The 15,178-nt window shown below is 42.8% G+C and overlaps 1 protein-coding gene across 1 annotated transcript in view; it reads right to left on the bottom strand.

Annotated features, from left to right (window-relative positions):
* FRAS1 (Fraser extracellular matrix complex subunit 1) overlaps positions 1 to 15,178 on the bottom strand; it is a 523,572-nt gene that overhangs the window by 44,513 nt on the left and 463,881 nt on the right. The window contains exons 56-60 of the mRNA XM_027970762.2: positions 14,738 to 15,082; positions 12,760 to 12,920; positions 11,555 to 11,702; positions 4,784 to 4,989; positions 694 to 850 (exon numbers count right to left, since the gene is read on the bottom strand). Coding sequence (XP_027826563.2) covers positions 694 to 850; positions 4,784 to 4,989; positions 11,555 to 11,702; positions 12,760 to 12,920; positions 14,738 to 15,082 — 1,017 coding nt within the window. The remainder of the gene's footprint in view (positions 1 to 693; positions 851 to 4,783; positions 4,990 to 11,554; positions 11,703 to 12,759; positions 12,921 to 14,737; positions 15,083 to 15,178) is intronic.

Genomic DNA, 15,178 nt, shown 5'->3' with positions numbered 1-15,178 from the left:
GGTTAGTAGGCCAAATCAATTAGAGAGAATAAAACTGAGAAATTAGACTTTTCCAGGAAGGTGGCAGTGTTTTAAATCAGTTCATTGGATTCAACTGACTCTGATTGTATTTCCAGCCCTGCTCCTGAATTGCTGGGACTTAAAACAGTTTTTGTTCTGTGTCTGTCTTAGTGCTTCTGTCCTAGCTCTTAACCACACTCATTCCTTATGTCTTGGTGATGTGCTAGGGAACAATGTGATTAAAAATACTGGAGCTCTGGGACTTCCCCGGTGGTTCAGTGGTTAAGACTCCCTGCTTCCAATTCAGGGGCCATGGTTTCAATCCCTGGTCAGGGAACTAATAGTCTACGTGTCACACAGCAGGAACAAAAAAGCCCAAATAAACATCCAGATAAAACTGTATGTTTAAAAATTTTCAATTGAAATTAAAAAAAAATTACAGTCAAAAAAAATCAGAGAACTGTGGAATGGATCCCTTGCTGCCAACATTTTTTTTTTAAATTAGAGTATAATTGTTTTCTATAAATATTCCAAGACTGTTTTTCTTTTATTAATACTCCAGCTGTTACCATCAGACATTTTTATAGTGCTTTCAGTTTTCAAAACACCTGTAATTACATTAAAACATTAGTATGAAACATCAGTTCAAGTCCCATCAACCTAAGAGAAACTAAAGGCAATTTCTTCTGTTACCATCTTCATCATTGGCTATGGTGATGGTGGCCATGTGATTCTTTCCAACTCTGGCTCCACTCCAGTGGTTCCCAAGAGGACGGCCGAGGTAGACCCTGAACTGTTCCTCAGGCTCAAACATGGAGTCATCGTGGATATAGACAGTACAGTTCTTCATCTAGAGCCAAGGGCACAAGAGAGATTCAAATTTGCAGCGAGGGATCAATTATTTGCTCACCTTTCCCTGGAAAGTAATTTTTTTTCTTTGCAGCATCAAAGAGCCAACACAAATTCAAAAGATTTCCAACAATTTCATTTATAAAATAGAATACTTAAGTCTTAACAGTCATGCCTGGATGGACCTACCTACATGTGGAGCTTTGTATTCAACATTCCAACCCATTTTGAATTACTGGTCATAAGTTATGAAAAGCTAGAGCAATAAAGTGAATCACTAAAAAGCATTTGGAGAACATTTGTGTGCTTCCCCACATTTTGCCTGGACTCATCTATACCCTTGTACATGTTATGATAGGTAGACTTCTGATGGTGAGGGTTTAACATATGGATTAGAATTCCTGGAGAGGTGAATAATGTTCTTTTTCCTTTGTGAAAATTGAGGACTCTTATAAGGAAGTCAGAAAAGCTTCCTGTTAGGCTAAAGACACCTTTAAAAGCTGCAGAACTCTATAAAGAGCTGCCAAATGGTGTCTCACTTGAAAACTGCTGAGAACCGAATGCCTGAGAACACAATCTAAATCCCTGTTGGATGGAAAGAAATCAAATGCTTCCCAAACTGAATATTCTCTACTGAGGACAATCTTCTTGGGGAAATGTAAAATAAGGTCACAACAATAGAGCAGCCTTGATAGCATAGTCATATGATATGAAGTGTGATTATTTTTAGTTGGCTGATCTTAAACTCACTATACTACCATACTGCATAGGATATGTGGATATGGAGCTTTCACCGTCACACCTCCTAAGTCATACTAGACGGAGGGAGACTATCTCTGTGAACATTTACTTGTGGTTTGCTAACCTGGTTTTAAGTTCCTGAAGAATGCTTTTATTATCCCTCTCACATTTTTCTTACAGTAAGAATTTCTTTATGGAAAGCATGAATTTAGTACTGACTCTTCAGTATATCTTAAAAATAAAAGACATTCTCCCTGTGTGAGACAGCAACATTCCATTAGCTATATATTTTACATATGGTAATAAATATGTTTCAATGCTACTCTCTCAATTCATCCCACCCTTTCCTCCTGGAGGGTGCAGGATAGGGGGATATAATGTATACTTATGATTGATTCACATTGTTCTATGGCAGAAACCACTGTAAAAAAATTATTCTGCAATTAAAAATAAATTTTAAAAAAGGACATTCTAGTAAATGACAAGTTCCAAAGACATTGCTCAGAATGACGAAGGAGATGAAGATTCCAAAACGTGCTTATGAATAGGCTGCCATGTGGGTAACATCTAGACTACTAAGCTGTATTTTCTTTATGATTTTATTAAATTACAAACTGCCTCTTGGATAGGCAGAGAATCCTCTCTTGAATTTGAAACAAATACAGACATGCAGACTCAAAGCTGAAGATTGAATTTACAGTACTTATGTGTGTGTGTGTTTTAATATGTGTTTCAACCTGCCACCAGTAAAATTCCCATAAAATACAAAACTAAGACAGGGGTTTTATGAGTTATGCATGCGTAAAAGACTTGAGAGGCTCAGAGAAGGGAACTATTATTTTCTTTTGGTGGTAAAGAATGGAGGAAGAATCTGGGGTGAACTGGGATGGGTAAAGTCTTCTTATGCTAAACTTCAAAAGAACTAATCATAAGGCAAAACTTTCACATGCTTGCAGTCCATGGGGTCACAAAGGGTCAGACACAACTGAGCAACTGAGCTGAAGTTAACCGAACTGAACTTCATATGCTTGATTATATCAAAACGAAGATTTCTGTTCAACTAAGAACACCAAGGTCAAAGGTAGTAGATGAGAGACAGAAAAGGAAACTATGCTTATAGAAGCTAAAATGTCTAAAGCTGGCAAGGATTAACATTACTATTTAGAATTATTAATATTAAAAATGTTTAGAGTACACAAGAAACTACTGCAAATCAGTAAGGAAAAGATAGCAATACAATAAAATAAGTAACAAAGGTTAAAAATAATAGATTCTTGTAAGAGGAAACTCAGTGAACTAACAAACATGTGCTTTGCTTAGTCACTCAGTTGTGTCTGACTCTTTGCAACCTGTAGCCTGCCAGGCTCCTCTGTCTGTGGGAATTCTCCAGGCAAGAATACTGGAGTGGGTTGCCATGCCCTCCCCCAAGGGATCTTCCCAACCCAGGGATCGAATCCAGGTGTCCCACATTGCAGGTGGATTCTTTGCCATCTGAGCAAAGCATAGAAATAATTGGACGAAGGCAAATTGAAATGAGATATAATATTATACATATCAAATTAGTAAAAATCATAACTGGAAAAGTATAGAAGAGGATGTAGGGTTTTAACAACCTTCATGTCCTGTTAGTGACATTTTGGAAAGTATCCTAATACTATTTTTTTTTTTTTTTTCAAATTAAGCACATTCATGCCCTGTGGTCCAGCAATTTTGCTGCTGACTAAGCGGACAGGTAGGAGGATTTGCCTAGTGGTACTGTTAGTAATGGCAGAGTGTTAGGAGGTGACTGGGAACTGAAACGGAGGATCTTCACTGTCTATTGCTGAGAGTGGATGGGTAAAATGCAGTAAGTGCACCTCATGAAATACTAGGCAACAGTTTGAAGCAACAGATTAGATACACACATAAATGACGTGCACAGATACCAAAACACATTGCTGAGAAAACACAGAAAACGTGTGAAAAATATACCACAGTAGCAGTTTTATAAATTAAAAATGATATATATGAAGAGCGAGGCATTTTCAAAGAACAAATACAAATAAGAGACACGCATTAACAGACAATGGATTGATGACCTCAGATAGGGAAGGACTGTGACTGTCTGCAGAATAGGGGTAAAATGAAATGAATCAATCAACAAAATAAGAAAAGGCCTTGAACTGAACAGTGGGAACTGCATACTCTGAACCAAGGGCTGCAGCCTGGCAATCAGGGCCACAACTGACTTAGTCATCTGAAACTGAGATCCAAAAACTGGGGAAATACAACTCCCATTCAACACGTGCTTTGGAATTACACTGAGGCTGCAGGCTTGATTCTGACGTGTGTGTGCTCAGTCATGTCTGACTCTGTCACCCTATGGACTACAGCCTGACATGTTCCACTGTCCATGGGACTTTCCCAGCAAGAATACTGGAGTGGGTTGCCATTTCCTCCTCCAGGGGATCTTTCCTGGAGGGATCAAACCTGCATCTCCCGATTTTCCTGCATTGCAAGTGGATTCTTTACTCTGAGCCACTAGGGAAGCCCTATTTGATTCTGATGCAGCCATATTTAGTGACTGGAATTTCTCAGGAATTCCCGTATCTGTATGCATCATTTTGCATTATATTACCAAGAAAATACTCCCCGGACCTGAATCTGCTCAACTCTACCTGTGTAATCCTGTACTGCAGGCCCTATACCAGAATGTGTACTGCCTTGCCACTGGGACCCAAGTATTAGAAGACCGTTTCCTCTAGGCAACATTTGTGGAGTGCATTCTTCTTCACTGTAGTTTCAGATTAAGAGAAGTCCCTAGTCATCTGATTCTGCTAAATTCCAAAAAGATTCTACACCATCTAAACTTCCCAGTCAACCAATGACATAGGCAGCTGGTGCTAAGTGGGCAACAGAGAAGACAGCTACGTAGAAGAGATGATATCATTGAAAGTATTGGGTTGGCCAAAAAGTTTGTTCAGGTTTTCCTGTAAGATGTAATGGAAAACTCTGAACAAACTTTTTGGCCAACCCGATATGAACAATTCATTAGAAACATTGTCTATGGGGTCGCACAGAGTCGGACACGACTGAAGCGACTTAGTAGTAGTAGTAGGATGTTCAGAGTTTGTCTGAATTACTTCACTATGGACAAATAAAGGCATCAAGGAAGGAGAGAAGCCCATCTTTCAGCCACCATGAATCCACTTACTTTCTCCCCTTTGAGAAACGTAATCCGTGAAGAGTCTGCATTTCTTCTCTCCTCAAAGTCCTCCATGACCTGAGCTGAAAGGCCCTGAGTATAGCACCTCACTGATGACTCATAGCTCAGGTCTCCACTCCGAATGATGGGCACATGCAGGACGCCCTCCTTCTCCTTCACCAGGAGCAAATCCTTGGCAAACTGCATGCTGGGCACTGGGTGAGAGAAGGAAAGATGGAGGCATTGTTAGCGAGACACCAAGGGAGGTGGTGATAGCCCACGTGGGCCCTCGGCAATCTGGCAGGAAGGTGCCACTAAGGACCACCAGAGGCTGATAAATCACAGGCAGTCAGCAGATTTCAAGGCCTGCCTACCGCTCTCAGAACCAAGAAACTGTTCCCACCATGAGTGTGAATGAAAGTGAAGTGACAGTGTTGTTTGCTCAGTCATGTCTCACGCTGCAACCCCATGGACTGTAGCCCACCAGGCTCCTCTGTCCATGGGATTTTCCAGACAAGAATACTGGGATAGATAGACAGTCCCTTCTTCAGGGGATCTTCCCAACCCAGGGATCGAACCCCAGTCTCCTGCATTGCAGGCAGATTCTTTACTTTCTGAGCCACCATGGAAGCCTGCTCCACTGTGAGCGTAGTTCAAACAAAATAGAACAAATCAAGTTTGCTCAGCTTCAGGGAACAGTCACCATCTCAGATGCAGATAGGTGATGCAAATAAAGATATGTGCCAGGTGGAAGAAAAATTTTTTTGAGACCTGAGAACCCAAAAATGTTCATGTTCCTTCTAAGGCTACAAAGAGGCAAACAGCAGTGTAAAACTGATGATAAATGACCACTCACATGCATGGCCAGGCCAGAAAGGCAATAGAGAACAGGGACCATTGGTAAAGAGGAAAGAACAGGTCGTGTTTTAAGAGGACTGCCCCTTAGCTTCATTCTTTTGTTGGCAGGTGTCCCTATTTTCAAACGAAGCCAGAGATCTGCATTTTTAGGTCATAGCTCCTAAATTTCAAAATAGCAAGCAATTAAAATAGTAAAAAGAAATTCCATTCAGGCCAAAATTATTATAGCCAAACAAAACACACCCACAAGCTGTATTTGGCCAGTAGCTGGCGCAGTGGTAAAGAATCCGCCTGCCAATACAGGAGGCAAGGGTTCCATCCCCGGGTCAGGACAATCCCCTGGAGAAGGAGATGGCAACCCATGCCAGTATTCCTGCCTGGGAAATCCCATGGATAGAGGAGCCTGGTAGGCTACAGTCCATGTCCCACAGTCAGACACGCCCAACAGTCGGACAGGTCCCACAGACAGCCAGACATGTCCGACAGTCGGACATGACTAAGCAAGCTGGCAGTCTCTCTCGGCAGGAAAAGTTACTTAGATTCTGAACCTTGCTTTTTCCTTTTTTTAAATATGTAAATTGGAAATGTTAATATCTGATTTTTAAAATTATTGGGAGGATTGAATTGAATGAGATCAGTGCTCAATACAGTAAACAGAAGGCACTCAAATGTTGGTTGTTGCTGTTCAGTCACTAAGGCGTGTCCAACTCTTTGTGACCCCCATGGATTACAGCATACTAGGCTTCCTTGACCTTCACTACCTCCCTGAGTTTGCTCAACCTCATGTTCATTGAGTTGGTGATGCCATCCAACCATCTCATCCTCTGTCTGTCATCCCATTCTCCTCCTGCCCTCAATCCTTCCCAGCATCAGAATCTCTTCTGATGAGTTGGCTCTTTGCATCAAGTGACCAAAGTATTGGAGCATCAGTCAACATCAATGAATATTTAGGGTTGATTTCCCTTAGGATTGACTGGTTTAATCTCCTTGCTGTCCAAGGGACTTTCAAGTCTTCTCCAGCATCAAAATTTGAAGCAAATATTGGGAGGAATGACTATATCATGGTGTGTATTGCTTCCCATCTCCAGGCTTCTGAATACATTGGATCAGTTTTTCCTCCTTGCTTTCTATAAGGCCTTAGGCAACATTCTGTATTAAAGCATGTCTCCTTTTGAGACCAACATTTTGCTGAGGGACAGTTATTATTTTCTTTATGAAAAATACAAAGAGGTAGTCATCTGTCCAGTCATATGTCAAATCGTCTTTGGAGCTGCAGAAAGATGACCTTAAAGCTAAAACACGTATTTCCTGGCTGCCTCCTGGATGTGCCTTGCCCAAACTGAAAGGAACAAACAGAACGGGTGAGCACAAAGCTCTGTGCAAGACAACATATAGAAAGCTCTCTGCTTCCAACCTGTCCACTGCTCAGAACTGTCGGCATTGGCAAAAATAAAACAAATCTATCATCTGAGCTAAGCCTACCATTACCATTTATCACTAAAGAAAAACCCAGAAGATATCTCTAAAAAGATGAGTGACTTTGGTATGAGGTCCTACACATTACCCATCTGGGACTCTTTCCATCCAGAACAACTGTCTGTGCTTCTAAGAAAGAGGTGGGAATGACATGACCTTGCACATGAAGACAAGAAGGGAGCTTGTTGCCAGGCGAAAAGCAACACAAGCAAGAAAACTTTTCTGCTCATGGCAGATTTTATCTAATGCTTTAGATTGATTTTTTTGCTGGCTTGACAGGCATCAAGGTGGAGGTGAATTAAAAGCTAAAGTGGTAATGTTTGGGCCCTGTCATGTATTAATCAACCTCAGATTTCTCTTGAGATGTAAAAGACTTCTTTCCCTTTTCCCTCTATTTAACACATACTCCCATGCCTATTGCTTCCCTGGTGGCTCAGAGGGTAAAGAATCTGCCTGCAATGCAGTAAACCCAGGTTCGATCCCTGGGTCTGGAAGATCCCCTGGAGAAGGAAATGGCAACCCACTCCAGTACTCTTGCCTGGAAAATCCCATGGACGGAGGAGCCTGGTGGGCTACAGTCCATGGGGTCGCAAAGAGTTGGACATGACTGAGTGACTTCACTTTCACTTCACCTTTCTTTCACATGCCTATCTGCTTAAAAAAAAAAAAGAGGAAAAGAAAAGAAAGAAGTGGGTGAACACTTCTCGTGACTGTCTTCTGGGAAGAGGTTCTGCTTTTAAGGAGCCCTCAGTTCAGTGGGAGACTGAGCAGAGACAAAGGAAAGGCAATTTGGATTTGGGGACAAATCTATGCGTGGAGCTTAAGGGCCTGACCTGGGTCAGGCATTGTGTTAGAGCTTCCATACACATCATTTCTTATCCTCTTGACAAACCCTACAAGGCAGCGATCCCCAACCATTTTGACACCAGGGAATGGCTTCACAGAAAACAACTTTTCCACGGACAGGAGCTGGGTGCAGGGGGCAGGTTTGGGATGATTCTCATAAGAAGCACACAATCTAGATCCCGCGCATGCACAGTTCACAGTAGGGTTCACACTCCTATGACAATCTAACGCCACTGTTGATCTGACAGGAGGCGAAGCTCAGGTGGTAATGAGACCAAAGCGGGAAGTGAAAGAAAGTGAAGTTGCTCAGGCGTGTCCGACTCTTTGCGACCCCATGGACTGTAGCCTACCAGGCTCTTTCGTGGGATTTTCCAGGCAAGAGTACTGGAGTGGATTGCCATTTCCTTCTCCTGAAGATCTTCCTGACCTAGGGGTTGAACCCGGGTCTCCCGCATTGTAGGCAGACACTTTACAGTCTGAGCCACCAGGTAAGTCCAAAGGGGAGTGGCTGCAAATACAGATGAAGCTTAGTTCCCCAGCCTGCCGCACACCTCCTCCTGTGTGCCCCGGGTCCTAACAGGCCATGGATAAAATACAGGTCCATAGCCTGGTGCTGGGTACCTCACTACAGTCCTCAGAGGAAGTGAGGGCGCTGGCCCTGAGGGTCAGTTCTGTCTGACTGCAGAACCATTTCTATTTCAGGATAGGATGTGTGAATGGGAGAAGGAAGGCTCACAGAAGGCTCCTGGAAGGCTCCCGGGCTCGCAGTGGGTATCACGCACTATTGCCAACACCTCTCTGAGAACATCAGTTTGCAGTAATCCTCACATTTGTGTAAGTCTGGTGTCCTGAAATAGATCGCAGGACTCTACTCTCTACTCCTCTGTAATCCCTAGTGTTAAGCACCAGTCTTAGGCATGGAAAATATCACCTGCTAATCTTCTTAGTAACTGACAGAGTAAGTACAAACACAACCCGCCTGGAATGCAGTGGACTCTGTATGGGTGATGGTTAAGTCTGTGATTGAGGAAAACTCCTACCTCTCATTCTTTGAGTTAATGGTGAGATACAACTGCACATACAAGATTGCCCTGCAGTAGCAGCTACAAGGTCTTTCTTGCCTTGCTCAGCATCTTCAGGGCAACACCAAGTCTAATTCTAGGTATCAGAGCAGAAGAGAAAGGTGAAAACAGAAAATATTCTGAGATGAGCCACTTAGATGATTTAACAGCCATTTCTAAAAGGAGCTAAGATCACTTTGGGAGGCTGAAAGCTGACTTTGCAAGGATTTTTTTTTTTTTGACCATGGAGGCAGTATGTGGGATCCCCTACCAGGGGATCTTACTTCTCCTACCAGGAATCAAACTTACACCCTCTGCTGTGGAAGCATAGTGTCAAATCACTCAGGGAGTAGGATGCCGGAACTGTTCAACATCTTGGATTGTGGTGGTGGGTGAACTTTGATTTATGTATGTTAGACCTCAAGAAACCTAAGTCTAAAATAAGACACTATTTTGGATATATGAAAACATATAACAAAAAGCTGCTTCAAATAGTTGTCTTCAGGGAGGGGAGACAGAGGCTTGGGAGACAGGAGTAGAAGAAAGACAATTTTCATAGTATGATTTTTGCTGTTTACTTTTTTTTAGTTATGTGTGCTCAGTTGATCAGTCATGTTCTACTCTTTGTGACCCCAAGGACTGTAAACAGCTAGGCTCTTCTGTCCATTGGGATTCTTCCATGGGATTCTCCAGGCAAGAGTGCTGGAGTGGGTTGCCATTTCCTTCTCCAGGAGATCTTCCTGATCCAGGCATCAAACCTATGTCTCCTGCATTGGCAGATGGATTCTTTACCACTGAGCCACCTAGGAAGCCTTTTTGAAAACTATGTAAGTGAATAAATTATTTAAGAACAAAGACATTGATGATAACCCTGCTGGGCTTCCTGTTCCTTCTTTGATGACACTGAAGAACGTCACTGTGGGTTCTATGTCAATCCATAAGGAGGCTGAGGAGGGTCCCCCTGCTTAAAGTGAAAGGTTTGACTTGATCTTCTCTACCCAACTCTAGAATCTGGCAATTTTAGAGTTCACCAATTCTTCCCCAGAAACAACGGTGCTTTCCTGCATTCGCTTGTTACGGAGGCCTGCTCTTCAGTGGGCACTCATATTTTTGTCCAGGTGCTCTTGCGTGCTCATTCGCTTCAGTTGTGTCCGACTCTTTGTGACCCTCTGAAGCGTAGCCCGCCAGGCTCCTCTGTCCATGGGAATCCACAGGCAAGAATACTGGAGTGGGTTGCTGTGCCCTCCTCCAGGGGATCTTCCCGACCCGGGGATTGCGCCTGTGTCTCTTAAACCTCCTGCATTGGCAGGCGGGTTCTTTACCATTAGCGCCACTTTGTCCAGGTGCCTGTGTCTATTTGTTCCTGCACATCACCCACAGGACGGTCAGTATTAATTTCCTTTAACAAAAATCACACCACTCCTCTGCTCAAAAGCATCCGTTGCTCCCCTGTACCTATAAATTCCTGATGCTGGAACATAAGACATCTTAGAACTTGTCTCCAACATGTCTTTCCATTTCATTTCCTCCCATTCACCTCCTGCCAGGCTTGAAGCAAAAGCAAGCATCTCACTGTTCTCCAAATATGCATCTTTCAAAATTGTATACCTTACATATACTATAGTTCTCCATTTAGAAACGCTTTATTATCCATTAGATAACCTCCTACCACACCTAAAGACTCTGGTTAAATATCACTTCCTTTGTGAAATCTATGATTCTTCCACACTTAGTTATGATTCAGCCTCCTCTCCCATACACTACCAGATTTATCACATTATTCGGTCATTTATCATAATATATTCTACTTTTTCTGTCTGAGGGTCTGATCCCCTAACTAGAGCTTGAGCTTCTGAGGACACAGCCCAACCAGGCATGCCTCATTTTATTGTACTTCACTTGACTGCCCTTTGTATAAACAGTATTTTTGACAAATCGAAAATTTGTGGCAATCGTGTTGAACAAGTCTATGATGCCATTTTCCCAACAGCATTTTCTCACTTTGTGTCTCTATGTTCCATGCTGGTAACTCTCCCAATACTTCAAACTTTTTCATTATTGTTATATTCATTACGGTGATTGTGATCAGTGATCTTTGATGTTTCTACTGAAGGAAAGATTATGATTTGCAAAAGGCTAAGATGATTAGCATTTTAGCAATAAAATATTTTAAAATTAAGGTACTTTTGTTTTTTTAGACACAATGCAGGCCCCTAATAAACTACAGTATGGTGTAAACTTTTATATACACTGGGAAACTAAAAAATTCATCTGCCTTGCTTTATCGTGATACTCACTTTAAAGTGGTGACCTGGAACTGAATGTGCAATAATCCCCAAGTGTGCCTAGCAGAGTGCCAGAAACATGAATGATTATTTCTGCCCCATATTTCTAAAAATGTGCACACGCATGTACTCATACACACACACACACTTTTCTTGAGTGAAAATGTGAATGAGTTCCAATGTTATGTATGTGGATATTAAGGAAATAATAGAAATCTGATCTGAGCCACCAGCTGGTATCCCCAGTTTCTTACCATCCTGGAATGTGTCGTTAATTGCAATGACAGCCTGGAAGGGTTTTGTCAGTTCGGCCCCTTGTGGGGAGCTGAGGAAAACCACAAACGTCTCCAGCCCTTCAATCACTGGATACTGAGTGTCATCCAAGATGGTCAAGGTGCAATACTAGGAGAAAAATCAGGATGTTAACTAGACTTATTGTGGTGTTCATTTTATAATATTTACAAATATTGAACCATTATGTTGTATACCCGAATCTGATATAATGTTATATGTCAATTACACCTTGACTTAGCACATACCCCTCCATAAATTTTTTTTCTAATTAAAAAAGAGAGGAAAAATCAAAGCAAATCTTATAGAATACTCACCACCCAACACTTATTTGCCTTTGGGAGATTAGGGCAAAAGTAACAACTTGTATCTCTCTGTTGGTCTTAAAGTAAAATTTTAAATCCATAAAATGATGATCTATTTATCACATACCCTAGGTGTTTTTTCTCTAGACATCTGAAATCAATCAAGTTCAGTTTCTACCCTAAATCCGTGATGCTGGATATTATGCTGAAAATGGCATTTGGAGAGTTTGTCAAAGATCTAAGTTTCTTTGTTGGCTTCTGTTTTTGAACTCTCCAATGGTCCTGAAATACAAATCTTTCACCTCTTCGACACTCCCCTTTCCTCATCCCAGAGGTGAATGGGAAAGTAACGGCAACTTAGCCCTTCAGAAACACAGACATCAAAACCATCAAATTAGGGTAAGGCTAGGGAAAGGACTGGAGAAGGAAATGGCAACCCACTCCAGTATTCTTGCCTGGAGAATCCCAGGGATGGGGGAGCCTGGTGGGCTGCCGTCTATGCGGTCACACAGAGTCGGACACGACTGAAGTGACTTAGCAGCAGCAGCAGGGAAAGGATAGACAAAGCTGGTTTTTGTCTCATCCTGCCTAGTTGGAAGCCAAAGGGCACATTAAAAAGATGAAAATTACAATATTAACTTCACAATATTACATTTGGGATCTACAGTTGTGCCATACAGGTAATTCCTTCTAATAATTTGGTGTCTATCACCCATGATCTTTTCTAAACATCTTAAAGGGAAGATGTCTGAAGAAAGGGAAGACAGTAATATTTCAATATTTTAGAGTCCTCTAAAGACTTTGGAGAGCAGACTAGAGATGACATGAACAATCCATCTGGCCTTTGACCTCTACATGCACACCTGCTCAGTGACACCTGGTCCGAACTCCACCTTCCTAGAGCTGGGAACGTAGTCAACTCCTGGGGTGGCAGAAGCTGGGTCTGAGGGCCGCGTGGCACACCAGACAGACGTGAAGGTGGAAAGGTCAGTCCCGTGGCGGATAACTGGGATCTTCACTGTACCTGAATTGAGAAGCATACGTTTCAGTGGTCAGCCTTGAACCAGAGTGTGAGTGTGGTTTTCAGAACAATGTCTTCCCTCGCCGCAGCAGCTGCATCCTGCCACCTTGCCTAGTCCACCTTCAGTGACGCTCTGTGCGCCCTCTGAGGTCCAGAGGTGTCACCATCCCTCGTTGTATGGATATTAAGTTCAAGAGCAGACCTGCAGGAGGGCCCCACGGAGGTGGTGCCAGGAAGACAGCCTTTAGGGGAAAGCAGTTTTGTGGCTTCTTCACAGAACAATGGACTTAAGAGGGGAGGGTCCACTAAAGGAAATCAACTCTCAATATTCATTGGAAGGACTGATGCTGAAGCTGAAACTTCAACACTCGGCCACTTGATGCAAAGAGCCAACTCACTAGAAAAGACCCTGATGCTGGGAAAGATTGAAGACAGAAGGAGAAGGGGACAACAGAAGATGAGATGGTTGAATGGCATCACTGACTCAAAGGACACGCGTTTGAGCAAACTCTGGGAGACAGTGAAGGAGAGGGAAGCCTGGTGTGCTGCAGTCCATGGGATCGCAAAGAGTCGAACACGACTGAGCAGCTGAACGACAACAACAAAGAGGGGAGGGTCCACTGAAAAACACCTTAAGCCTATTTATGGAGAAGAAACTCAGAGACGAGGGCCTCAAGGATGAGCTAGAAAATAGCCAATTAAGGAAGAACCAGCTAGGGGACTCTATGAGGCCTGGAGCTGAATGTCCCTAATTAAATGTTCCTAACTGGGTGATTTCCCTATTCTGTCTGAGTGTTGCACACATCATTACTTAAACCATATGTGCTTATTGCTTATCTCAGGAAGAAGCTCATCTTCTGGCCGCTGTGACAACATACTTTGTAGGGCCCTAATGATATGTATGTAAATTTTTAGCTGTTTTCACAACCAAAGTCAGAGAAAAGCTACGTGACAAGTCCATCAATCGTACTGTTCGAGCCAATAGCCGTGAGGTGACAAGTAGTCATGGCTGGGCATTTGTTGTATGGGGAAGGGAACATGGTATAATAGAAAGGTCTGGATTTTAATCCAGTTCTGTTATATTATCTGGTCTCTGATGATTTATTTCACCTCTCTGGGACTCCATTTGCTCTTCTTTATAAATAAGAAAGAATGCAATGCACATGGCAAGGTGGCTGGCATTCAGTAAATACTCCAAAATCTTAAGTTTTTACTATTGCTAAGAATATCACCTTCAAAGAGGTGCAAGGTCTTGATCAGAGGCTCAGGTTAGCAGATGCTCAGCACCACTGACTCTCCTATTAATAGCAGGATGTCTGTCAACAATATGAGGAAGACTTTGAGATCCATGTGGAGCCCAAAGAGGGAAGAGGCCTGGGTGGAAGAAATCTGCCCACTGACTGCCCTGGGCTGTTACAGGAATGAGAGTTCCATTGTTAAAACACTGAAATTTTGAATTTATTTGTTATGGCAGTTGCAGTACACGAAATAATTTACCTCCATCTTCAACAGATCATATCCCCCTCCTTCATGTGCAAATGTTTAGCACTACACCCTCCCTTTGGACCACAGAGGTCAGCCAGTGAGCTCTAAGTCAGGTCTCTCCCTGCCACCAGTCAGCAGAGCAAGATAAGTGAATGGAGTTCCCTAACCTTCACTATCTTTCATTCTTGGTTTTGATGCTGAGTATTACCTGCCTCAGACTGTCACTGAGGAATGGCATTCTCAACATCCTAAGGGCATTCTCAAAACTAAGAGGAAACTATTTAAGGAAGGGATCAGGAGATGAGTGAGGGGAGCCCAGAGATGCTCTCCATTACCTGCATCCTCGCTGATGGTAAAAGCTGTGTTGCCCAAGGACACAGTAGAAGCATCATTGGGACCAGCAATGAGCACCTTGGCAGACGCCACCCTTCCGATGCGGGCATTGTCGGAAGCACCTGTCAGGGCGATCTCAAACTCCTCTTCCTCTTCGTACTCGCTGTCATCAATGATCATGACATCACAGGTGGACATGGTGACACCAGGCCCAAATATCACTCGACTCTCGGCAGACATCCCTCTAGATTTAAAATCAGAGCCCGATTCTAGAGCATAGAGGCTACTGCCCATAGCTGACTTGGGGACCGTGTAGCAAATCACAGATACAATGCTGCTTGAATCCCCTGAAACACAAATGGCAAGAATACCAAAATAGTTGAATGAGCATTTCTCAAGTTTTAAAATCTCTGGTAATTTTGATGGGTATGATTCTTTTTGAC

The sequence above is a fragment of the Ovis aries genome, chromosome 6 (assembly GCF_016772045.2).
Source record: "Ovis aries strain OAR_USU_Benz2616 breed Rambouillet chromosome 6, ARS-UI_Ramb_v3.0, whole genome shotgun sequence".
NCBI lineage: Eukaryota > Metazoa > Chordata > Mammalia > Artiodactyla > Bovidae > Ovis > Ovis aries.
Note: the sequence above shows the minus strand (reverse complement) of the source record. Positions and strands in the feature narration are given on the sequence as shown.